This window comes from Panulirus ornatus, chromosome 11 (genome assembly GCF_036320965.1).
Source record: "Panulirus ornatus isolate Po-2019 chromosome 11, ASM3632096v1, whole genome shotgun sequence".
NCBI classification, from domain to species: Eukaryota; Metazoa; Arthropoda; class Malacostraca; order Decapoda; family Palinuridae; genus Panulirus; species Panulirus ornatus.
Window position 1 is genome coordinate 16,637,459 of NC_092234.1, and position 27,880 is coordinate 16,665,338.

The window sequence follows — 27,880 nt, forward strand, 5'->3', positions numbered from 1 at the left end:
TCAACCCATCACAAGCCACACTCCCAAGACAAACTTCAGTCACTCTCACCTGCTCGCACTGTGGATATCACCCATCACTACAAACAATTTTAACATATACCAAGATCCTTCATGGCCATGATATTACTACCATAAAGAAGACGCCAACCTCTTCCTACTCGATTGCCTTGCACTCTCTGTACATAGATGCATACGCAGCATTCTAACAATTTAAAACCTGTGGTCCCGACCAGTGGTTGTGGACAGCTTCCTAAGTGCTGTAGGAAAACCTCATAAAGGTGGAAGAGGAAGTAGCTAAGAGTTGGGGCTGGAAATCTTTCCCTCCTGTATTACTTTCTAAAAGAAGGAACAGAGGAAAGAGCCAAATGAGGATCTTTCATCCTCTAAGGCTTAGTCATGTTTCGGGATACTACCTCTCACCTGAGAAATAATGAACACATGAAATCTTTTCTTTTCTTTCAAACTATTCGCCATTTCCCGCATTAGCGAGGTAGCGTTAAGAACAGAGGACTGGGCCTTTGAGGGAATACCCTCACCTGGCCGAATTCTCTGTTCCTTCTTTTGGAAAAAAAAAAAACGAGAGGGGAGGATTTCCAGCCCCCCGCTCCCTCCCATTTTAGTCGCCTTCTACGACACGCAGGGAATACGCAGGGAATACGCTACCTCGCACACGTTGAGATGTATAGGTATGTATTTGCGCATGTGTGGACGTGTATGTATATACATGTGTATGTAGGTGGGTTGGGCCATTCTTTCGTCTGTTTCCTTGCGCTACCTCACTAATGTGGGAGACAGCGACAAAGTTTAATAAATAAATGAAAATAAATGGGAACATTGGTTAATGGGGTAAAAGGGGAAGTGAAAACAGGTAGTGATGAATTGAGGAGGAGATGAAGTGAGCATTTTGAAGGATTGTTAAAAGTGTTTGATGATAGTGTGACAGATGTAGATTGTTTTGGTCAGGATGGTATGCGAAGTGTCATGGAGACTGGTTTGATGAAGGAGAAGAGGTAGTATAAGCCTTGAGTAAGATGAAATATGACAAGGTGACTGGAGTGGATGGTACTGCTGATGAATTTATTAAGAAGGGGTGGTGACTGTGTTGTAAGGATGTTCAGTGTATGTATAGATCATGGTGAGGTGCCTGAGAATTGGGGGGGAATGCATGTATAGTGCATTCTATAAAAGCAAGGGGATAATTAGTGTTCAAACTACAGAGGTATAAGTTTGTTAAGTATACCTGATAAGTTGTATGGGAGGGTATGGATTGAGAGGGTGAAGGAATGTACAAAGCATCAGATTGGGGAGGAGCAGTGTGGTTTCAGAACTGTTAGAGGATGTGTGGATCAGGTGTTTGCTTTAAAGAATGTGAGAAATACTTAGAAAAACAGATGGACTTGTATGTGGCATTTATGGTTCTGGAGAAGGCATATGATAGGGTTGAAAGTGATGCTTTGTGGAAGGTCTTCAGAATAAATGATGTGGGAGGTAAGCCGCTAGAAGTGAGAATTTTTTATCAAGGGTGTAAGGCGTGTGTATGAGTAGGAAGAGAGGACAATGATTGGTTCCAAGTGAAGATTTATCTGCAGCTGGGATATGTGATGTTACCATGGTGGTTTAATTTATTTATGAATGGGATGGTGAGGGAGGTAAATGCAAGTCTTGGAAAGAGGGGCAAGTATGCAGTCTGTTATCCGAAATCGCAGCTCCCTATCCACCTGTCCGTGGTTTACCCTGGATGTTCCACATAACCTGGTTTAGTTCATTGACAGCACGTCAACCCCAGTATATCACATCATTCGAATTCACTCTATTCCATGCATGCCTTTCACCCTTCTGCATGTTCAGGCCACGATCACTCAAAATCTTATTCACTCTCTCCTTCCATCTCCACTTTGGTCTCCTGGTTCTCCATCTCCCTTCCACTTCTGACATATCCTCTTTCTCAACCTTTCCCCACCCATTCTCTCCATATGTCCAAACCATTTCAACACATGCTTTTCTGTTTTCTCAACCACACTTTTTATTTCCACACAGTGAAAAGTTTTTATCGAGGATGTAAGGCATGTGTACGTGTAGGAAGAGAGGAAAGTGATTGGTTCTCAGTGAATGTAGGTTTGCGGCAGGGGTGTGTGATGTCTCCATGGTTGTTTAATTTGTTTATGGATGGGGTTGTAAAGGAGGTAAATGCAAGAGTCCTGGAAAGAGGGGCAAGTATGAAGTCTGTTGGGGATGAGAGAGCTTGGGAAGTGAGTCAATTGTTGTTCGCTGATGATACAGCGCTGGTGGCTGATTCATGTGAGAAACTGCAGAAGCTGGTGACTGAGTTTGGTAAAGTGTGTGGAAGAAGAAAGTTGAGAGTAAATGTGAATAAGAGCAAGGTTATTAGGTACAGTAGGGGTGAGGGTCAAGTCAATTGGGAGGTGAGTTTGAATGGAGAAAAACTGGAGGAAGTGAAGTGTTTTAGATATCTGGGAGTGGATCTGTCAGCGGATGGAACCATGGAAGCGGAAGTGGATCATAGGGTGGGGGAGGGGGCGAAAATTTTGGGAGCCTTGAAAAATGTGTGGAAGTCGAGAACATTATCTCGGAAAGCAAAAATGGGTATGTTTGAGGGAATAGTGGTTCCAACAATGCTGTATGGTTGCGAGGCGTGGGCTATGGATAGAGATGTGTGCAGGAGGATGGATGTGCTGGAAATGAGATGTTTGAGGACAATGTGTGGTGTGAGGTGGTTTGATCGAGTAAGTAACGTAAGGGTAAGAGAGATGTGTGGAAATAAAAAGAGCGTGGTCGAGAGAGCAGAAGAGGGTGTTTTGAAATGGTTTGGGCACATGGAGAGAATGAGTGAGGAGAGATTGACCAAGAGGATATATGTGTCGGAGGTGGAGGGAACGAGGAGAAGAGGGAGACCAAATTGGAGGTGGAAAGATGGAGTGAAAAAGATTTTGTGTGATCGGGGCCTGAACATGCAGGAGGGTGAAAGGAGGGCAAGAAATAGAGTGAATTGGAGTCATGTGGTATACAGGGGTTGACGTGCTGTCAGTGGATTGAAGCAAGGCATGTGAAGCGTCTGGGGTAAACCATGGAAAGCTGTGTAGGTATGTATATTTGCGTGTCTGGACGTGTGTATGTACATGTGTATGGGGGGGGGGGGGGTTGGGCCATTTCTTTCGTCTGTTTCCTTGCGCTACCTCGCAAACGCGGGAGACAGCGACAAAGTATAAAAAAAAAAAAAAAAAAAAAAAAATCTTTCTTAACCTTTCATTACTTAATCAAACCACCTCACACCACATACTGTCCTCAACATTTCATTTCCAACACATCCACCACCTCAGCACAACCCTGTCTATAGCCCATGCCTCGCAACCATATAATACTGTTGGAACAACTATTCCTTCAAACATACCCATTTTTGCCTTCTCTCTCTCCACACATTCTCTTCACTTCCAGAGCCTTCATACCCTCCCCAACCCTATAACTCTCTTTCGCTTCCATGGTTCCATTTGCTGCCAAGTCCGCTCCCAGATATCTAAAGCACTTCACTTCTTCCAATATTTCTCCATTCAAACTTACATCCCAACGAAGTTTTCCCTCAACCCTACTGAACCTAATAAATGCCCTTGCTTTTATTCACATTTACTCTCAACTTTCTTCTCTCACACACTCTTCCAGACTCAGTCACCAACTTCTGCAGTTTCTCTCTCAAATCAGCCACCAGTGCTGTATCATCAGAGAACAACTGTCTCACTTCCCAGACCCTCTCATCCTCAAGAATCTGCATAATCACCTCTCTCTCCAAGACTTTTGTATTTACCTCCCTCACCACCCCATCCATAAACAAATTGAAAAACTAAGATGACATCACACACCTCTGCTGCACACTGACCTTCACTCTCCTCTCTTCCTACTCATACACAAGCCTTTGATATAAACTTATCGGCTTCTAGCAGCTAACCTACACCATATATTCTTAAAGACCTTCCATGATGCATCTCTTTATCAACCCTATCATGTGCCTTCAGATCCATAAATGCCACATACAGATCCATCAGTTTTTCTAAGTATTTCTCACACATTCCTCAAAGCAAACACCTGATCCACACATCCTGTACCACTTCTGAAACCACACTGCTCCTTCCCAGTCTGATGCTCTGTACCTGCCTTCACGTTCTCAATCAATACCCTCCCATACAACTTACCAAGTATACTCAACAAATATATACCTCTGTAGTTTGAAAACTCACCTTTCTCTCCTTTGCCTTTATACAATGACACCATACATGCACTTGGGCACTCCACCAGATTTATATACATTGAATATTGGTGCCAACCAATCAACAACTTTTATGATAAATTCAACTACAATACCATCTACTCCCACCACTTCTCATCATCTGCTAGGCTGTCATCACCTCTTCTCTCTTCACCAAACCTCATTCCATGTCTCTCTCATTTTGCATGCCAACCCGACCAAAACACCCTACATCGGCCACTGTGTCATCAAATGCATCTAGCAGTCCTTCAAAATATTCACTCCATCTCCTCCTTTTCTTCACTACCTGTTATCACTTTCCCTTTTGCTCCCTTCATAGATGTACCCATCTGATCTCTTGTTTTTCACACATTATTTACCTCCTAAGACATCTTTTTATTCTCCCTTAATGATAGTCTCTCACCCATGCTCTCATTTGCCTCTTTCTCCTATACACCTCCGAGTCATTTGCATTCCTTCCCCATTCGTACCATCCAAATGCGTCTCTTTTCTCTCACGGGCAACTTCACTTCTTCATCCCACCATTCACTACCCTCCCACCTTTCACATGCCACATGCATCTCTTGCATATGCCATCACTGTTTCCCTTAATACCTCCTATTCCTCATCTACTCCCCTTACTTCATTTACTCTCACCATTTGCCTTTCTACATCAATCTCTGCTGGTATTTCTTCACACAAGTCTCCTTTCCAAGCTTGCTGACTCTCACCACTCTCTTCTCCTGACATTGTTTCCTCTTTTTTGAAAACCCATACAAATCTTCAACCCTCACCTCCACAAGATAATGTGGTTTGGGTGCATTACACATGACAGCTAGAGAATGAAAGTGAGCGGATGTGGCCTTTCTTCATCTGTTTCCTGAGGCTACCTCGCTGAGGCAGGTTGGTGATGCCATTTCCTGTGGGGCATGAGGCATGGTGGTGCTGGGAATGGATGAAGGCAAGCAAGTATGAATATGTACATGTGCATATATTCCTATGAGTCCACAGGGAAAATGAAACACGAAAAGTTCCCAAGTGCACTTTCGTGTAATAATCACATCATCAGGGGAGACACAAGAGAGGAATATAACAGTCAGTTGATATACATCGAAGAGACGAAGCTAAGACGCCATTTGGTAAACATGTTTACCAAATGGCGTCCTAGCTTCGTCTCTTCGATGTATATCAACTGACTGTTATATTCCTCTCTTGTGTCTCCCCTGATGATGTGATTATTACACGAAAGTGCACTTGGGAACTTTTCGTGTTTCATTTTCCCCGTGGACTCATAGGAATATCTTGATCATGCGCAAAATTGTGATCCTTTCCAATGTGTATATATGCATATATATATGTATGTATATGTACTTATACATATAAGTTTGTTGAGTATTGCTGGTAAATTATATGGGAGGGTATTGATTGAGAGGGTGAAGGCATGTACAGAGCATCAGATTGGGGAAGAGCAGAGTGGTTTCAGAAGTGGTAGAGGATGTGTGGATCAGGTGTTTGCTTTGAAGAATGTATGTGAGAAATACTTAGAAAAGCAAATGGATTTGTATGTAGCATTTATGGATCTGGAGAAAGTATATGATCGAGTTGATAGAGATGCTCTGTGGAAGGTATTAAGAATATATGGTGTGGGAGGGAAGTTGTTAGAAACAGGGAAAAGTTTTTACCAAGGATGTAAAGCATGTGTATGTGTAGGAAGAGAGGAAAGTGATTGGTTCTCAGTGAATTTAGGTTTGTGGCATGGGGTGTGTGATGTCTCCATGGTTGTTTAATTTGTTTATAGATGGGGTTGTTAGGGAGGTGAATGCGAGAGTTTTGGAAAGAGGGGCAAGTATGCAGTCTGTTGTAGAGGAGAGAGCTTGGGAAGTCAGTTGTTGTTCGCTGATGATACAGTGCTGGTGGCTGATTTGTGTGAGAAGCTGCAGAAGCTGGTGACTGAGTTTGGTAAAGTGTGTGAAAGAAGAAAGCTGAGAGTAAATGTGAATAAGAGCAAGGTTATTAGGTAGAGTAGGGTTGAGGGACAAGTCAATTGGGAGGTAAGTATGAATGGAGAAAAACTGGAGGAAAAGAAGTGTTTTAGATATCTGGAAGTGGATTTGGCAGTGGATGGAACCAGGGAAGCGTAAGTGAATCATAGGGTGGGGGAGGGGGCAAAGTTCTGGGAGAATTGAAGAATGTGTGGAAGGCGAGAACATTATCTCGGAGAGCAAAAATGGGTATGTTTGAAGGAATAGTGGTTCCAACAATGTTATATGGTTGCGAGGCATGAGCTATAGATAGAGTTGTGCAGAGGAGGGTGGATGTGCTGGAAATGAGATGTTTGAGGACAATATGTGGTGTGAGGTGGTTTGATCGAGTAAGTAATGAAAGGGTAAAAGAGATGTGTGGTAATAAAAAGAGTTTGGTTGAGAGAGCAGAAGAGGTTGTTTTGAAATGGTTTGGTCACATGGAGAGAATGAGTGAGGAAAGATTGACCAAGAGGATATATGTGTCAGAGGTGGAGGGAACGAGAAGTGGGAGACCAAATTGGAGGTGGAAAGATGGAGTGAAAAAGATTTTGAGTGATCAGGGCCTGAACATGCTGAAGGGTGAAAGGCATGCAAGAAATAGAGTGAATTGGAACGATGTGATATACTGGGGTCGACGTGCTGTCAATGGATTGAACCAGGGCATGTGAAGCATCTGGGGTAAACCATGGAAAGTTCAGTGGGGCATGGATGTGGAAAGGGAGCTGTGGTTTCGGTGCATTATTACATGACAGCTAGAGACTGAGTGTGGACGAGTGTGGCCTTTGTTGTCTTTTCCTAGCGCTACCTTGCGCACGTGAGGGGGAAGGGGGTTGTTATTTCATGTGTGGCGGGGTGGTGATGGGAATGAATAAAGGCAGACTATGAATTATGTACATGTGTATATATGTTTATGTCTTTGTGTGTATATATATATGTTTACGTTGAGATGTATAGGTATGTATATTTGCGTGTGTGGATGTGTATGTACATACATGTGTATGTGGGTAGGTTGGGCCATTCTTTTGTCTGTTTCCTTGCACTACCTTGCTAACGTGGGAGACAGCGACAAAGCAAAATAAATAAATAAATGTGTATATGAGTGGATGGGTCTTTCTTCGTCTGTTTCCTGGCACTACCTCACTAATGTGGGAGGCAGTGATCAAGTATAATAATAGTATGTATGTGTATGGATGAATGGATGGAGGTAGCAAGTATGGATATGTACATGTGTATATGTCTGTATATGTATAGGTATGTATACAGTGAAATGTATAGGTATGTATATGTGCGTGTGTGGGCGTTTATGTATAAACATGTGTATGTGGGTGGGTTGGGCCATTCTTTTGTCTTTTTCCTTGCGCTACCTCACTAACACGGGAGACAGCGGTTATGTATAATAATAATAATATTTGCGTGTGTGGACATGTATGTATATACATGTGTATGTGGGTGGGTTGGGCCATTCTTTCATCTGTTTCCTTGCGCTACCTCGCTAACGTGGGAGACAGCAACAAAGCAAAATAAATAAATAAATAAATAAATAAGTCAGTTGTTGTTCGCTGATGATACAGCGCTGGTGGCTGATTCATGTGAGAAACTGCAGAAGCTGGTGACTGAGTTTGGTAAAGTGTGTGAAAGAAGAAAGTTAAGAGTGAATGTGAATAAGAGCAAGGTTATTAGGTACAGTAGGGTTGAGGGTCAAGTCAATTGGGAGGTGAGTTTGAATGGAGAAAAACTGGAGGAAGTAAAGTGTTTTAGATATCTGGGAGTGGATCTGGCAGCGGATGGAACCATGGAAGTGGAAGTGGATCATAGGGTGGGGGAGGGGGCGAAAATTCTGGGAGCCTTGAAGAATGTGTGGAAGTCGAGAACAGTATCTCGGAAAGCAAAAATGGGTATGTTTGAAGGAATAGTGGTTCCAACAATGTTGTATGGTTGCGAGGCGTGGGCTATGGATAGAGTTGTGCGCAGGAGGATGGATGTGCTGGAAATGAGATGTTTGAGGACAATGTGTGGTGTGAGGTGGTTTGATCGAGTAAGTAACGTAAGGGTAAGAGAGATGTGTGGAAATAAAAAGAGCGTGGTTGAGAGAGCAGAAGAGGGTGTTTTGAAATGGTTTGGGCACATGGAGAGAATGAGTGAGGAAAGATTGACCAAGAGGATATATGTGTCGGAGGTGGAGGGAACGAGGAGAAGAGGGAGACCAAATTGGATGTGGAAAGATGGAGTGAAAAAGATTTTGTGTGATCGGGGCCTGAACATGCAGGAGGGTGAAAGGAGGGCAAGGAATAGAGTGAATTGGAGTGATGTGGTATACCGGGGTTGACGTGCTGTCAGTGGATTGAATCTGGGCATGTGAAGCGTCTGGGGTAAACCATGGAAAGCTGTGTAGGTATGTATATTTGCGTGTGTGGACGTATGTATATACATGTGTATGGGGGTGGGTTGGGCCATTTCTTTCGTCTGTTTCCTTGCGCTACCTCACAAACGCGGGAGACAGCGAAAAAAAAAAATAAATAAATAAATAAATAAGTAATAGGCATGTACAGAGCATCAGATTGGGGAGGAGCAGTGTGGTTTCAAAAGTGGTAGAGGATGTGTGGATCAGGTGTTTGCTTTGAAGAATGGTTTTTTTTTTTTTTTTTTTTTTTTTTTTTTTTTTTTTTTTTACTTTGTCGCTGTCTCCCGCGTTTGCGAGGTAGCGCAAGGAAACAGACGAAAGAAATGGCCCAACCCCCCCCCATACACATGTACATACACACGTCCACACACGCAAATATACATACCTACACAGCTTTCCATGGTTTACCCCAGACGCTTCACATGCCTTGATTCACTCCACTGACAGCACGTCAACCCCTGTATACCACATCGCTCCAATTCACTCTATTCCTTGCCCTCCTTTCACCCTCCTGCATGTTCAGGCCCCGATCACACAAAATCTTTTTCACTCCATCTTTCCACCTCCAATTTGGTCTCCCTCTTCTCCTCGTTCCCTCCACCTCCGACACATATATCCTCTTGGTCAATCTTTCCTCACTCATTCTCTCCATGTGCCCAAACCATTTCAAAACACCCTCTTCTGCTCTCTCAACCACGCTCTTTTTATTTCCACACATCTCTCTTACCCTTACGTTACTTACTCAATCAAACCACCTCACACCACACATTGTCCTCAAACACCTCATTTCCAGCACATCCATCCTCCTGCGCACAACTCTATCCATAGCCCACGCCTCGCAACCATACAGCATTGTTGGAACCACTATTCCTTCAAACATACCCATTTTTGCTTTCCGAGATAATGTTCTCGACTTCCACACATTTTTCAAGGCTCCCAAAATTTTCGCCCCCTCCCCCACCCTATGATCCACTTCCGCTTCCATGGTTCCATCCGCTGCCAGATATCTAAAACACTTCACTTCCTCCAGTTTTTCTCCATTCAAACTCACCTCCCAATTGAAGAATGTATGCGAGAAATACTTAGAAAAGCAAATGGATTTGTATGTAGCATTTATGGATCTGGAGAAGGCATATGATAGAGTGGATAGAGATGCTCTGTGGAAGGTATTAAGAATATATGGTGTGGGAGGCAAGTTGTTAGAAGCAGTGAAAAGTTTTTATCGAGGATGTAAGGCATGTGTACATGTAGGAAGAGAGGAAAGTGATTGGTTCTCAGTGAATGTAGGTTTGCGGCAGGGGTGTGTGATGTCTCCATGGTTGTTTAATTTGTTTATGGATGGGGTTGTTAGGGAGGTGAATGCAAGAGTTTTGGAAAGGGGGGCAAGTATGAAGTCTGTTGTGAATGACAGAGCTTGGGAAGTGAGTCAGTTGTTGTTCGCTGATGATACAGCACTGGTGGCTGATTCATGTGAGAAACTGCAGAAGCTGGTGACTGAGTTTGGTAAAGTGTGTGAAAGAAGAAAGTTAAGAGTAAATGTGAATAAGAGCAAGGTTATTAGGTACAGTAGGGTTGAGGATCAAGTCAATTGGGAGGTAAGTTTGAATGGAGAAAAACTGGAGGAAGTAAAGTGTTTTAGATATCTGGGAGTGGATCTGGCAGCGGATGGAACCATGGAAGCAGAAGTGAATCATAGGGTGGGGGAGGGGGCGAAAATCCTGGGAGCCTTGAAGAATGTGTGGAAGTCGAGAACATTATCTCGGAAAGCAAAAATGGGTATGTTTGAAGGAATAGTGGTTCCAACAATGTTGTATGGTTGCGAGGCGTGGGCTATGGATAGAGTTGTGCACAGGAGGATGGATGTGCTGGAAATGAGATGTTTGAGGACAATGTGTGGTGTGAGGTGGTTTGATCGAGTAAGTAACGTAAGGGTAAGAGAGATGTGTGGAAATAAAAAGAGCGTGGTTGAGAGAGCAGAAGAGGGTGTTTTGAAATGGTTTGGGCACATGGAGAGAATGAGTGAGGAAAGATTGACCAAGAGGATATATGTGTCGGAGGTGGAGGGAACGAGGAGAAGTGGGAGACCAAATTGGAGGTGGAAAGATGGAGTGGAAAAGATTTTGTGTGATCGGGGCCTGAACATGGAGGAGGGTGAAAGGAGGGCAAGGAATAGAGTGAATTGGATCGATGTGGTATACCGGGGTTGACGTGCTGTCAGTGGATTAAAACAGGGCATGTGAAGCGTCTGGGGTAAACCATGGAAAGCTGTGTAGGTATGTATATTTGCGTGTGTGGATGTATGTATATACATGTGTATGGGGGTGGGTTGGGCCATTTCTTTCGTCTGTTTCCTTGCGCTACCTCGCAAACGTGGGAGACAGCGGCAAAAAAAAAAAAAAAGAAAAAAAATAATAATAATGATAATAATATGCATATCATTCCTTTATTATACTTGATCACTGTACCCCTCATCAGCGAGGTAGCTGCTATGTGTAATGCACCACAGCCACAGCTCCCTATCCACAACCAGGCCCAGCAGACCTTTCCATGGTTTACTCCAGATGCTTCACATGCCCTGGTTCACTCCACTGACAGCACATTGACCCCAGTATACCAGATCTTTCCAATTCACTCTATTTCATGCTCACCTTTCACCCTCCTGCACGTTCAGGCCTCAATCGCTCAAAATCTTTCTCACTTCAACCTTCCATTTACAGTTTGGTTTTCCGGTTATCCTTGTTCCCTCAACTTCTGACACAAATCCTCTTGTCAACCTCTCCTCACTCATTCTCTCCATATGTCCAAACCATTTCAGCACACCCTCTTCTGCTCTTTCAATCATGCTCTTTTTCAGGTAAACCACTTCACACCACATATTGTCCTCAAACATTTCATTTTCAACACATCCACCCTACTATACACAGCCTTATCTACAGCCCATGCCTCCCACCCATATAATATTGTTGCGACTAGTATTTCTTGAAAATATCCATTTTTGCCCTCGGAGATAATGCTCTATCTTTCCACATGCTTGTCAATGCACCTAGAATGTTTGCCTTCCCCCCTACCCTATGACTTGCTTCTTCTTCCATGGTTCCATTCTCTGCCATGCCCACTCCTAAGTATCTAAAACACTTCACTCCCTCCAATTTTTCTCCATTCCAACTCACAACCTAATTAATTGGTTTAAACCTAATAACCTTGCTTTTGTTCACAGACTTTCATCTTTCTCCTTTCACATACACTTTCAAACTTAGTCACCAACTTCTGTAGTTTCTAACTTGAATCTGACACCAAACATTAAATCAACTGCCCTATACACAGGTGTAATAAAAGTAGAATGGTATACAGATCATTCAAGGAGTAAAACCTGCAGACTATTAATGAAACTATGAAGGCATAAATAATGACTGATGAACTTGAGGCAAAATATTAATTTGTTCTTCAACATGTCCATATATTTTTTTTTTTACCACTAATTGGTAAATCATTCCATTTATAACAAATCCTGTTAAAGAAAAACTATTTCATAATTGGTATATCATTCCATATATTGACGATCCTAACGAAGGAAAAGTACTTCATCTTATTTAAGGTAAAACATTTGTCCACAATTTATATCCATTACTAAACTTGACATCAGATGAATCAAGTATGTATAAAGTTGCTTGTTGTATCTAGATTTTCGAAGCCTTTGATGATTTTGAACACCTTTGTGAGATCATCTCTGAACATTTTTCCTCAAGTAGATTAAGGTCATTTAGTCAGCTTTCATATAATTTGTTTCGCAGTCTAAGAATTATTTTGGTGCTTGATGCTGTACTCTTCCCTTCCAGTTTGTCTTTTTTTTTCTAGAAGGGTAACCAAAACTGAACACAATGTTCAAGATGGAGAAGCACCAGTGAACTGTAAAGAGTAAGAATAATTTCCTTAAATCTGGAAGCTCTATTTATGAATCCAAGAAGCTTATTCGCTCTTTTTACTGCTTTCATGTGCTATTTACTTGATTTTAGGTCACTAGTGATTATTACAGGTTTACTCCATTCACATCTAATTCTATCAGCCACTCAGTGGACTATGTTGATTGCAGCACACGAGTTCATGGGATAAAATGCATAAAATATATTTAAGAACAAAAGTACCCTGCGTGTGTAGAGGAATGATTTAAAAAGTTCATTTCCTCATGTAATTATATACTACAATAGGCAGGGTACTTGAAATTTTTTTTAGTGTAGTAAATGGTTTTCAATTATTACATACATCAACTTTCTGAAGACCTCTTGATCCTGAGCATTTCAGATGTAATACTCAGATGTGCTGCCACACAAGAGATCACCTAAAGTTAGAAGTAGCATGACTTCAGAGGAAAGAAATCAAGCATTATGGATTGTTTAGGTCACTTTTGATCACTGCAAATGAACTGCCAAGACTTAAATCATAACTAAGAATGATTTTGATAAGAGAAATAAGAAGTAATCATTACTGTAGAACCTAGAAAAGAGCTTCACTGACTCCAGGATTGGTCACATATATGGTTAATGGACTTCAACACAACTAAATTTACAATATTCTTCAGTTCATTAATGGGTTTGATAATAGTAACATAGCAGTTCTTTGAGAACTGAATTAATCAATGACAGGACCTAAAAGCAAGTTAACTCAAAAAGGTATCAGAAAAATAAAGATGAAGTACTTCTGTAGTAGTGTGGGAAAGGAACAAGCAAAGTAGTGAATGCAAGATACATGATAGAAAAAAAATTGTGTGCTCCAATTTGTGTTTTCCATGCTCACCGCAATTCTGTGAATGTTTGTTTATCTGTGCCTTTTTCATGCTCAGTGCATTCTTCATTATTCTTACTTAAGTACTTGGATGATGCTAGTTGCTTGGAGAATCCTTATCTTTAAAAAGAAGAAAAATTGTGTGATTCTTTAAAAGAAAAAGTACGAGATGCACTGGTAAATTTTTTGCATATGAATATGCCTATCTTTTATATTTCTACAAGCTTCAGGAAGTTTTCACATAATTCACCATAACCAGTTTTCCGTAACACACAGGAAACATAGTTATAGTAGGATATAAAGACCCCTAAGAGAGGGATGTGCCTTATAGTTTACATACACAAATTACAGAAGTGGACCATCAGATAGGGAAGTCAAGATATCATTCAGCATAAATCTTTTCAGAATATGTTAATGACAGATAATAGTAAAGAAATCTGGGTTGATTGAAAAAATGTCTTTGTAATTACAGAAGCAGATCACTACTGATGTGATTTTCCAGCACAGCAATGACTTGTTGCTTGACCATAAAAAAATTCTTTTCAGCAAATAATTATGGGTTCAGAATACTGGAATAGCAAATAATTTTTTTAATGACTGTTCAAAGGTTCATGCAAGAATAACAGCTTTTGATGAAAAAGATGATTAATGCAATAGAAATAAAAAACAAAGGAAAAGACTTAACAGCTTCATGTCTAGTATAAACATATCTTTACCCTAACTCTTTTTTGCCAGACAAGTAATCTAGTCTAAAATACAACATAGGATAATTAAAAGCTATGTGTGTTTCACCATTTTTACTGCATTGTTCTGATAAAGGTAAATGCAGCTTCTCTCTGCCTCTAGAAAGTCAAACCACACTGATCCATCCACTGTAAGGAGTCGCTGGAGCTTGTTGAAGGAGTATATTCTGCGCCTACATACTCACTGTATCCTGCATACAAATGAACATGATAAGACTTCATATAAAAGCAGAACCTTTTCCACACAGCACAGCCACCATACATTTAGTAGAATACTCTCTTATGGTTCCCCATACATAGATACTCCCTCTTTCTGCCATTCACCTTTTCATACAGTTTTACTCTACATATATTACATTTATTCTGTTCTAATCATTTCCTCCTTATACCCACATCACTTTTGTACTCCATCTACAAATACTTTGTAAATAAAAACCTTCTTGATTTCCTAACTTCATACTCTATCTACAATGATCTTTGCATTCACCTCTTAAAAAAATTTATCATCATGTATGTTCTTTACATCATGGGTCATTCTTTTGTCAGTATCTACCATCACATCTATACACTCACTTCTCAAAGAATTACATAGGCGTTTTACATCCTCCTGCCCATTCTTCAGTCAAGAGACCCTGTACCTGCCATATATCTAGGGTCAAGAAGCCCAAGTATTAGTAATATAACTGAGCTGATGGCAAAACTTTCATGAAACCTACCCACATTTGACTGTTCACTTTCCCCATCATACTTATCCTTACACTTTTTACAATCCATACGGCTATCTTGGCAACTTCATGTAACATCTACTTTCCCATATATAACTAACTTTATTTCAATTCACATTTTTTTCTACACATTCCCTAAGTCCTTCTCTACTGCTTGTATATTCTACTTATTTCAATACTGTCATCCATATGTTGCAATATTCATATCTCCCAACCTCTTCCAAAAAATTCTATTCAACAGCTCTGTAAACACAACGCAAGAGTTGCCCTCTACCAGTGGCCTGTTAAGGTGAAGCACAAAAGGCTAAGAAGCAGCACTGGAGATCACTAGTTATTCACTCTATTGCTGTGGCCAACCCTTGAGGAAGTTCCAATTGGGAACAGGCCAACTCTTTCACATGCCATCACTCTATGCATTAAGAATTTTAATAAAATTCTATGCACTCATATTCCAAGTTTATTCTAAAACCAATCAGTCAGTTCACTGATACATTTGTCACCCATAGTTGACAAATGCACTCAACTGTTTTCAGCTAGTTTCCCACCATGCCATACATTTGACATATTCCAGAATACTCTTCATTATCTCTATCATCAGCCTTTTGTAGATCAAGAAAGGTTTCATCCACAAACATCCACAATTCAAATAAATTCTCAAGTAATATCTTCATGTGAAGGAAATGAATTACAAAATCACTCTTTTCTCCAAATTCACCTTGTTTTCCCCTCTCTGGAACCCTTGTGGTTTTTAATATTTTGAGTTGCTGAACAACTCATACTCAGAAAGCCGATACCCTTTACACACTGCATGCAGACTGCCCTTTACCTTCAAACATCATTACTATCATTCCATGAATTTTCCTTAGTAAATGAGTCTCTGCCAGTGATCATACTTTCTTAAAGGTCATTACACCAACAAGACTTGCATAAGTTCACAACTTTCCATTCCACTTCCAAATATTTTTTTTTTTTTTTTTTTGCTTTGTCGCTGTCTCCCGCGTTTGCGAGGTAGCGCAAGGAAACAGACAAAAGAAATGGCCCAACCCACCCCCATACACATGTATATACATATGTCCACACACGCAAATACACATACCTACACAGCTTTCCATGGTTTACGCAGACGCTTCACATGCCCTGATTCAATACACTGACAGCACGTCAACCCCGGTATACCACATCGATCCAATTCACTCTATTCCTTGCCCTCCTTTCACCCTCCTGCATGTTCAGGCCCCGATCACACAAAATCTTTTTCACTCCATCTTTCCACCTCCAATTTGGTCTCCCACTTCTCCTCGTTCCCTCCACCTCCGACACATATATCCTCTTGGTCAATCTTTCCTCACTCATTCTCTCCATGTGCCCAAACCATTTCAAAACACCCTCTTCTGCTCTCTCAACCACGCTCTTTTATTTCCACACATCTCTCTTACCCTTACGTTACTTACTCGATCAAACCACCTCACACCACACATTCTCCTCAAACATCTCATTTCCAGCACATCCATCCTCCTGCGCACAACTCTATCCATAGCCCACGCCTCGCAACCATACAACACTGTTGGAACCACTATTCCTTCAAACATACCCATTTTTGCTTTTCGAGATAATGTTCTCGACTTCCACACATTCTTCAAGGCTCCCAGGATTTTCGCCCCCTCCCCCACCCTATGATCCACTTCCGCTTCCATGGTTCCATCCACTGCCAGATCCACTCCCAGATATCTAAAACACTTTACTTTCTCCAGTTTTTCTCCATTCAAACTTACCTCCCAATTGACTTGATCCTCAACCCTACTGTACCTAATAACCTTGCTCTTATTCACATTTACTCTTAACTTTCTTCTTTCACACTTTATCAAACTCAGTCACCAGCTTCTGCAGTTTCTCACATGAATCAGCCACCAGCGCTGTATCATCAGCGAACAACAACTGACTCACTTCCCAAGCTCTCATCCACAACAGACTTCATACTTGCCCCTCTTTCCAAAACTCTTGCATTCACCTCCCTAACAACCCCATCCATAAACAAATTAAACAACCATGGAGACATCACACACCCCTGCCGCAAACCTACATTCACTGAGAACCAATCACTTTCCTCTCTTCCTACACGTGCACATGCCTTACATCCTCGATAAAAACTTTTCACTGCTTCTAACAACTTGCCTCCCACACCATATATTCCAAATATATATTCATATTCATTATACTTTGCCGCTGTCTCCCACATTAGCGAGGCAGCGCAAGGAAACAGATGAAAGAATGGCCCAACCCACCCACATACACATGTATATACATACATGTCCACACACAGCACATATACATATCTATACATCTCATCGTATACATATATATACACACACAGACATATACATATATACACATGTACATAATTCATACTGTCTGCCCTTATTCATTCCCGTCGCCACCCCGCCGCACATGAAATGAAAACCCCCTCCCCTCGCATGTGCACAAGGTAGCGCTAGGAAAAGACAATAAAGGCCACATTCATTCACACTCAGTCTCCAGCTGTCATGTATAATGCACCAAAACCACAGCTCCCTTTCCATATCCAGGCCCCACAAAACTTTCCATGGTTTACCCCAGACACTTTACATGCCCTGGTTCAATCCACTGACAGCACATCGACCCCGGTGTACCACATCGTTCCAATTCACTCTATTCCTTGCAAGCCTTTCACCCTCCTGCAGGTTCAGGCCCCGATCACTCAAAATATTTTTCACTCCATCTTTCCACCTCCAATTTGGTCTCCCACTTCTTCTCATTCCCTCCACCTCTGACAAATATATCCTCTTGGTCAATCTTTCCTCACACATTCTCTCCATGTGACCAAACCATTTCAAATCACCCTCTTCTGCTCTCTCAACCACATTCTTTTTATTACCACGCATCTCTCTTACCCTTACATTACTTACTCGATCAAGCCAACTCACACCACATATTGTCCTCAAACATCTCATTTCCAGCACATCCACCCTCCTCCACACAACTCTATCTATAGCCCACACCTCGCAACCATATAACATTGTTGGAACCACTATTCCTTCAAACATATCTATTTTTGCTTTTCAAGATAACGTTCTCTGACTTCCACGTGTTTTTCAACGCTACCAGAACTTTCGCCCCCTCCCCCACCCTACGATTCACTTCCACTTCCATGGTTCCATCTCCTGCCAAATCCACTCCCAGATATCTAAAACGCTTCACTTCCTCCAGTTTTTCTCCATTCAAACTTACCTCCCAAATGAATTGTCCCTCAACCCTACTGTACCTAAAAACCCTGCTCTTATTCACATTTACTCTCAGCTTTCTTCTTTCACACACTTTACCAAACTCAGTCACCAGCTTCTGCAGTTTCTCACATGAATCAGCCACCAGCGCTGTATCATCAGCGAACAACAACTGACTCACTTCCCAAGCTCTCTCATCCACAACAGACTGCATACTTGCCCCTCTTTCCAAAACTCTTGCATTTACCTCCCTAACAACCCCATCCATACATAAATTAAACAACCATGGAGACATCACACACCCCTGCCGCAAACCAACATTCACTGAGAACCAATCACTTTCCTCTCTTCCTACACGTACACATGCCTTACATCCTCGATAAAACCTTTTCACTGCTTCTAACAACTTACCAACTTACTTCCAAATATAATATGCAATAATCCATAATTTTCCAGTTTTATTCGTAATTATTCAAAAAAAGAAAGAATAGCTTGAAAAGGCTTGTGCCACTCCTGACCACATGCTTTAGAGGAGTTTAGGACCATGACAAATTCACCAAAATCCCTACCAGTACGTAGGAAGGGAATAGGTTCTTAAGTGTTTAAGAAGAAAGTTGTGAAGAGTTTGAAGACTTCAGAGACTACTCATGAGAGTGACAGGGCAATGGTTAGATGAGTCTCCATTTTTTTAATTGGGTTATGCCAAGACATACTTCCAAGAAGAAGAGAACATTTGGTTTTTAGATGTGTAAAACAATGTGCTAGAGTTGCCTTCTGCCAGTGACCTGTTAAGGGTGAGGCAATAAAGGCTAAAGAGCAGTACTGGTGTCCTCCAGTTATGGAGACTATTTTGTTGTGACCATCCCCTTGAGGAGGTTCCTGGAGGGAAGGGGCATCAATGATATAAATAGATGGAAACGAGTAAGAATCATAGCAATCCAAAAGCAAACTACCTCAAGATGCTAAGAGATACGTGATCCAACACATGTGCCTTGATGTATCAAAATGTTAAATCTTGTCATTTTTTTAAATGATCTTATGTTTCCACTTCTCTTCATTTTTTGTCTCATAAAATTCTTCATAATTTCACAGATTTTTTGTGTAATAACTGAGGTGTCAAGTGAAGAGGCAAATAATTCTATGTAAATGTAGTTTGGAACCTAGCTCATGAACAATGGAATGGCACCTATCAACATGGAAAGGATAGATTAGCTGGTGACTGGAAGTGGGTTAAGTGGTTAGGGTTAGATGTCAGAAGTGTTGATAGGAGTTGAGCCCATGATTCCTTGCCTATACCTACTTTACAAGAAAATCAATCTTGTAATGGAGACCTCTCTACTATATTCAGTATATTCATAAGCACTTACTATCACCTTACTTCTGATTCATGGACTCTAAGCTAACCATTTTCTTTCTTGGATAGCTTCTGATCTTTTTATAAAATTTATCAGAAATTTAGTAAAATAGTGCCATTGTACAAAGGCAAAGGGGATAAGAGTGAGTGCTCAAATTACAGAGGTATAAGTTTGTTGAGTATTCCTGGTAAATTATATGGGAGGGTATTGATTGAGAGGGTGAAGGCATGTACAGAGCATCAGATTGGGGAAGAGCAGTGCGGTTTCAGAAGTGGTAGAGGATGTGTGGATCAGGTGTTTGCTTTGAAGAATGTATGTGAGAAATACTTAGAAAAGCAAATGGATTTGTATGTAGCATTTATGGATCTGGAGAAGGCATATGATAGAGTTGATAGAGATGCTCTGTGGAAGGTATTAAGAATATATGGTGTGGGAGGCAAGTTGTTAGAAGCAGTGAAAAGTTTTTATCGAGGATGTAAGGCATGTGTACGTGTAGGAAGAGAGGAAAGTGATTGGTTCTCAGTGAATGTAGGTTTGCGGCAGGGGTGTGTGATGTCTCCATGGTTGTTTAATTTGTTTATGGATGGGGTTGTAAGGGAGGTAAATGCAAGAGTCCTGGAAAGAGGGGCAAGTATGAAGTCTGTTGGGGATGAGAGAGCTTGGGAAGTGAGTCAGTTGTTGTTCGCTGATGATACAGCGCTGGTGGCTGATTCATGTGAGAAACTGCAGAAGCTGGTGACTGAGTTTGGTAAAGTGTGTGGAAGAAGAAAGTTGAGAGTAAATGTGAATAAGAGCAAGGTTATTAGGTACAGTAGGGGTGAGGGTCAAGTCAATTGGGAGGTGAGTTTGAATGGAGAAAAACTGGAGGAAGTGAAGTGTTTTAGATATCTGGGAGTGGATCTGTCAGCGGATGGAACCATGGAAGCGGAAGTGGATCATAGGGTGGGGGAGGGGGCGAAAATTTTGGGAGCCTTGAAAAATGTGTGGAAGTCGAGAACACTATCTCGGAAAGCAAAAATGGGTATGTTTGAGGGAATAGTGGTTCCAACAATGTTGTATGGTTGCGAGGCGTGGGCTATGGATAGAGATGTGCGCAGGAGGATGGATGTGCTGGAAATGAGATGTTTGAGGACAATGTGTGGTGTGAGGTGGTTTGATCGAGTAAGTAACGTAAGGGTAAGAGAGATGTGTGGAAATAAAAAGAGCGTGGTTGAGAGAGCAGAAGAGGGTGTTTTGAAATGGTTTGGGCACATGGAGAGAATGAGTGAGGAGAGATTGACCAAGAGGATATATGTGTCGGAGGTGGAGGGAACGAGGAGAAGAGGGAGACCAAATTGGAGGTGGAAAGATGGAGTGAAAAAGATTTTGTGTGATCGGGGCCTGAACATGCAGGAGGGTGAAAGGAGGGCAAGAAATAGAGTGAATTGGAGTCATGTGGTATACAGGGGTTGACGTGCTGTCAGTGGATTGAAGCAAGGCATGTGAAGCGTCTGGGGTAAACCATGGAAAGCTGTGTAGGTATGTATATTTGCGTGTGTGGACGTGTGTATGTACATGTGTATGGGGGGGGGGGGGCTGGGCCATTTCTTTCGTCTGTTTCCTTGCGCTACCTCGCAAACGCGGGAGACAGCGACAAAGTATAAAAAAAAAAAAAAAAAAAAAAAAAAAAAAAAAAAAAAAAAAAAAAAACTTTTAGATAATCTTAATAACTGTAGATTAGAAAATTACACATGTACTTGAATACATGAACAAAAAAAAATTGTACCTTAGTTAAAATATTCAAGACTCCTCTAGACAGGAGGAAATACTTACAGTATGTTCCTATTACAACTGTCATTTATATTTCATCTAACAGAGTCCAGTTTCAAGCATCCGGTACAAAGTGATGTTATGAGGCTGGCTGAACATTACAGTAACTTTCATTCCCCATTCACTGCTGAGTGAATTTTGTAGGTACTTTACAAATTAAGCACAAGCAAGACCCAAACCCCAAACTTATGAACTAACTGCTCAATTCACTCAACCACCATGTGCCTAAAAAATTGCAACAAGATTCTTTTATTGACCATTCACAATTCATCATCATTTCTTGTATCTAAAAAAACCATAGAGAATCTTTATCAAAGCTCTAACATATCTTAATCTGAATACAATACCTCTACTATGTATTTTTCAAAATGATGATAAGTAATAATCAAAGTCTTTAGTACAAAAAAGGCAAGGAAAGTAAAGTTCATGTGAGGGCATTACTCAAATTCACATTTCTCATAAATCAATGCTTTCATATCATCCATCTCAGCACAAACTAATTTCAAGTCATATTATCACTCAAAGGATAATGAGGGCTTTGGTACTGCAAAGCCTATATTTGGAAATTCAGTTTTGAAGGAACAAATACTTCCATCTCCATCAGATGACTACAGTAAAACAGCCAAGTGAAAGTTACCTATACCTCTAATGTAATTTATCAATGATGAATAAGCTGTCTGATGACATGGTTGGTTTCTTAATATTAAAACTATTCACAAAGAATGCTCTACTTTGTGTTCCACTCACCTGCCTCCTGCAACTTGCTGAAAATGAAAACATAGTCAAGCTCGCCACTGCATGAAGGCTCATGTCGGTGAGGAGCCTGTGCTATTTGCACGTGTCCTGTGGAAATTACAAAATACTCTTTGACTTCTTTCCAAACTCAGGGGCCTTGTTGTGGATAGGGGACTGTGGTTTCAGTGCAATACATATGACAGCTAGAGATTGGAAATAAGTGAATGCAGCTTTCCTTTATCTATTCCACGGAATACCTCACTAATGCAGTAAACTACAATCAAAATCAAGTATGAATATATACATATTTTTTCATACTTGTTCACCATTTCCTATGTTAGCAAGTAAAGCCAAGAACAGATGAAGAAAGGCAACATTTGTTCACATCCATTCTCTACCTGTTATGAGAAATACATTGAAACCACTGTCCCCTATCCACTACTAAAAAAGTAGCCCTCAAACATTAGCAAATTATCTGGTACATTATTTCTCTTAAATTTGATAAAAGTAAAGACCAGGAGGGTGGCCCCAAATCTTATCAAAATGTTATTGAGTACAGAGGCTACCCAATTTGTAAGACACAACATATGGAAATCTGACTTCAAGCAAATTCTTCCATAACTCAAATGCAGATTTTATTGAGACAGAAAAATTAGCATTAGTAATGGAAACACCAAGTAGTGCACATTGAAAGAATATGGTGGAGGAATGCATTAGGTGGGCAGCCTCTTCTCTAAGGCACATGTCTGAAATAAATAGGGACACAGTTGCAGTGATTCCGTGTGCATCTCCATCACGTTGAATCAAAGCTTTCATTGAATTTCTTTTTGTCAGTTAGTAATTTCTTTCCCATTTATCTCCTGCTAAGAGTGGTGTTTCAAGTCTTCTAGTGTTGCAGTCTGGAGTTTGGGGTGGCTCTAGCTCTGTATCCTTACTTGACAGAGTCAAGTCGAAAGCAGTCCAACTTATAAGCTGTCCCAGGTTAACTTCCAAACTTGACCACCTTGCCCTATGCGACAAAGTTGGTTCACTTTCCCTCTTCTAAAGGTATTACTTTGGTTTTTGTTCACGAGGGCTGGGTGCTTGTGTCCCCCCACCACTAACTAGACCGCGCAATACTCAGCAAGCTGCTACATCACATGATTATTGTGTAGCCATCAGCAACTCAAGGGTGGGCCGTTTTGATACCTACTTCTTTCCCTACACATCAAAGCTCTGGAATTCTCTACCTTCTCATGTCTTTCCCAATTCCTATGATCTGGCACATTTCAAAAGACAGGTCTTTCACATCTCAAAAATTCATAAACACTTTCCCCTTGTCTTTTTAATTTCCACTTCATAATTCTCACTTTCTTTCAATTAAGGCCCAGTCTTACTGTGGAATTTTGTCTAAGACTGGAGCCTTTAACATAAAAAAAAAACTGTGGTGGGCAAGTAAAGTACAGTGTGCAGCGTACAAGGGAATAGAAAACAGGTACCCACACAATGCTGTACTAGAGAAAACAAACAAGTAAACAGGGAAGGGAGGCTCAACTATTCCACATGATGGGGTTTTGGGGTTAAATTATATGGTTTTTCGACTTGCGGAAATTTTGACTAACACACCATTATCAGGAAAGTTACCCTTACAAAGTTGGGAAGCCTCTGTACTGTATTTTTCCTCCTGGTGTAAGGGGAAAATGTAGTTCTTTGCCAAAAGACCTAAAATTCACTCAGCAAAGATATCTTAAGCCATTTTTAACATCTAAATTCATATATTACTCTGATCATTCATTCAAGACACTAAGAACTAACCAGTTATAGGCATAAGCTTCTTAATATTGTTGGACACATTTCCACATATCATCTGAAGGTGGAAGATGTCAAGCTGAAGTCGCAGATTTGGAGAATTGATCTTCTCTATCACAGACACAGCTATAAAGTTTAATTGATATCAGTCCTGATAAAACTACCACACTAAAAAGCACTTCAGAGAAATAAATCATTTATCATTTTATATTCATTATACTTAATCGCCATCTCCCACATTAGCGAAGTAGCACAAGGAAACAGACGAGGAATGGCCTAACCCACCCACAAATACATGTATATACATAAACGTCCACACACACATATATACATTTCAACATACACATACATATATATACACAGACATATACATATATACACAAGTACATATTCATACTTGCTGCCTTCATCCATTCCCATCGCCACCCCACCACACATGAAATAGTAGCGCCAGGAAACAGAGGAAGAAAGGCCCATCCACTCATATACACATATATGTACATAAATGCACATATACATACATATACATATCAACATACACACATATACATACATATATATACACATACACAGACATATACATATATACACATGTACATATTCATAATTGCTTGCCTTCTTCTATTCCAGGTGCTACCCCGCCCCACAGGAAACAGAATCGCTACCCTCTACTTCAGCAAGGTAGTGCCAGGAAAACAGACAAAAAAGGCCACATTTGTTCACACTCAGTTTCTACCTGTTATATGTAATGCACCAAAACCACAGCTCCCTATCTACATCAAAGCCACACAGATCTTTCCATGGTTTACCCCAGATGTTTGACATGCTCTGATTCAATCCACTGACAGCAGGTTGACCCCGGTAACACATTATTCCAATTCACTCTATTCCTTGCACACCTCTTCCCCTCCTGTATGTTCAAGCCTCGAACACTCAAAATCTCTTTCACTCAGTCCTTCCACCTCCAATTTGGTCTTCCACTTTTCCTTATTTGCTCCACCACTGACACATATATCCTCTTTGTCAATCTTTCCTCACTCATTCTCTCCATATGTCCAAACCTTTTCAAAACAACCTCCTCTGCTCTCTTAACCACACTCTTTTTATTTCCACATATCTCTCTTACCCTTTAATTACTTACTTGATCAAACCACCTCACACCACATACTGTCCTCAAACATTTCATTTCCAACGTATCCACCCTCCTCTGTACAACCTTATCTGTAGCCCATGCCATGCAATGCAACTGTATAATATTCTTCAAACAACAATTCTTTCAAACATACTCATTTTTGCTCTCTGAGATTATGTTCTCTCTTTCCACACATTCTTCAATTCTCCCAATGCCTTCATCCCCTCCCCCACCCTGCAACTCACTTCTGTTTCCATCGTTCCATTCGCTGCTACGTCCACTCTAGATATCTAAGACACTTAACTTCCTCCAATTTTCCTCCATTCAAACTTACATTCCAATTAACTTGTACCTCCACCCTAACGAACCTAATAACCTTGCTCTTATTCACATTTACTCTCAACTTTCTTCTTTCACACACTTTTCCAAACTCAGTCACCAACTTCTGCAGTTTCTCACTCGAATCAGCCACCAGAGCTGTATCATCAGCAAACAACAACTGACTCACTTTCCAGGCCCTCTCATCCCTAACAGTCTGCATACTTGCCCCTCTCTCCAAAACTCTTGCATTTACCTCCCTGTCCATCCCATCCATAAACAAATTAAAGTTTGTTATCACAGTTAACTAGAACATGATTTTTACATAAAATGATATACAACTAAACCAGGTGAAGCACTTTTTATATGTGTCATGAGTCCTTAACTTGTGCTACTCCACTTCTATGCAAACAGTATTAGGTACACTAAGAGTACTGTTAGGCATACAAAATGTGATGTAAGGTATTTCTTAAAGTGTTTTCGTTACAAGCAAATATAAATACTAAGGATTTTCTTAATCTTTCTAAAGTGTCAAACTTTTTGAACAGGTTTACTTGGCATCCCTACAATGACTGACCAGTGTGGGGAAAAAAGTCTGGGCTGTAGCATCTGGTAACATGTGGGAAACCACTATATTCATTCTCACCTTTTACCAATCTACACTCAATCTCTCCTGGTGCCTCTTCATACAAGCATCTTTTTCTAGCTCTCTCACTTTTGTCATTCTCCTCCTACCCATGTCATTACCTCTTTACAAAACTTTACCCTCACCTCCAACAAATAATGATCAGATATCCCACAAGTTGCCTCTCTCAGCACATTCATATCCAAAAGTTTCTCTTTCGCAATTAAAGCACAACCTAATAATGCCTACATACACACAGTTTAATGCATATTCATCGCTGAAAAATTTCACTTTCATACATAGGAGTTGGAATAAACACTTCATAATGTAAGCTTCTCAAATACACTACACTAAAACTCTTCCATTCACCAAAATATGCAGTGTGACTCTGTACTGTACAACAAAACTAGCTGACAAACTGTAATTCTTCTTTAAAATTGATACTACTCAGTGACTGCCCATATATTTCAAAAACAAAAATTTGTCCTCAATGCATTTGCTTTGTAATAAATCTCCTGCACAAATAATCACAATAACATACCATTCTCCAAAAGTTCTTTTCTGGTTTAGCAACCGAAAAGCATCATTTACAAACAAAAGATGTGGCTGCTTCCAATCTGTTAAACCATGATTCAGCTGTATATTACAAGGACATCACAGTTTTATACTGAATAGTAACAATACAATCCTGAAATCAGTATCCTTACTAAGGCTGACATGTTACCAGTGTCATAGTTATTGAGGAAGTAGCCAGGGATCGACACTGGATTGATAGGCTCAATGAGGCCAGTGATGTTTTCCTCAACAAGACGGCTGACAGCATGCCGTAGGTTGGCTTCCAGTGTCGTAACATGTGCACTCTCATCATGTTCTGCACTCCGACGTCCAGACATTATGTGCAACCTGCAAAAAAGATATGTAATGGTTTTTCACAGAGATGAATATATTTCAAATTTACCTTTACATTCAAGTTTGTCAGAACTTTATAAGAAGATACAAAGTGTCCCAATTGTATCCAAAACAGTGAAGGAAAGATGATACTGCAAAACTGAACATAGGAATTTTGCATGTTCATCTTCCTAGTTTTTATAAAAACAAAAGAAAGTCTAAGGGTGAAGAAAAGAAGGACTCACTTGTGACAGCCGAGGGTCTTTGCATATGATATTGATCGTTCAAGACTTTCTCGGAAACGCACCTCCTTCCCTGGAATAGCTGCAAACCCTAGCTCTCCAGCTTGTGTGTCCCCTAAAAGTTAATCAGTTTCAGAAAATTAATTTCTTGCAATCATAAATAACATTTTCATGAAAAATAATATAGATTTATGAGCTTTCTACATGTAACAGATGATATAGTTATTACAATTTTCCTAAATCATCCACACACAGCATGAAATTAAGAAAGCTAAAGGCTTTTAACCATACTTTTTTATCGTAACACAAATGATCACAGGTAAAGGTGCCTCCATCAAGGCTTGGACATGAGGGGAAATCATATCGTAGAGGGCCAGAAAAACAAGAGATGCAACACTCTTTTGTAGGAGTCAGAGTAAAGAAAGTAAAGAAAGTCATGCTAAAATGTTAATCTTTTGTTTTTCATGTCAGAGGTCCTCATAGTGGGCAGGGAGTGAAACAACCTCTTCAGTCCTAACCATGTACAGCATATAACTAGCTGGAAGAGTATCAAACATACAGCACATGAAACCTTCCATGTAACCTGGTGTCAAATGCTTTCTGACAATCCAGATACAGACATCCCACACATCCTTCACTTCTGTCCAGCACAGCTCACTCTCTCATAAAACTTTAAGAAGTTACTTCCACATTACCACTTTTCCCTAAAACCATGATGTCTCTCAATTAGGAAATTTCTCCACTACAGAAAGTCATCTGTGTAGGAAGCTACCAATCAGTGAGGTATAATAATGGTGCTTCCCG

General features: G+C 40.6%; 1 protein-coding gene across 15 annotated transcripts in view; it reads right to left on the bottom strand.

Annotated features, from left to right (window-relative positions):
• Positions 1 to 14,241: 14,241 nt before the first annotated feature.
• Gip (hydroxypyruvate isomerase-like protein Gip) overlaps positions 14,242 to 27,880 on the bottom strand; it is a 38,815-nt gene continuing 25,176 nt past the window's right edge. For 14 of the 15 annotated variants that reach the window (XM_071666683.1, XM_071666686.1, XM_071666682.1 and 11 more), the window contains exons 3-7: positions 27,080 to 27,191; positions 26,671 to 26,849; positions 23,878 to 23,997; positions 22,096 to 22,191; positions 14,242 to 14,393 (exon numbers count right to left, since the gene is read on the bottom strand). In XM_071666683.1, the coding sequence (XP_071522784.1) occupies positions 14,302 to 14,393; positions 22,096 to 22,191; positions 23,878 to 23,997; positions 26,671 to 26,849; positions 27,080 to 27,191 (599 nt within the window). In that variant the 3' untranslated portion in view covers positions 14,242 to 14,301. The remainder of the gene's footprint in view (positions 14,394 to 22,095; positions 22,192 to 23,877; positions 23,998 to 26,670; positions 26,850 to 27,079; positions 27,192 to 27,880) is intronic. The other variant, XM_071666688.1, reaches the window with a different exon arrangement.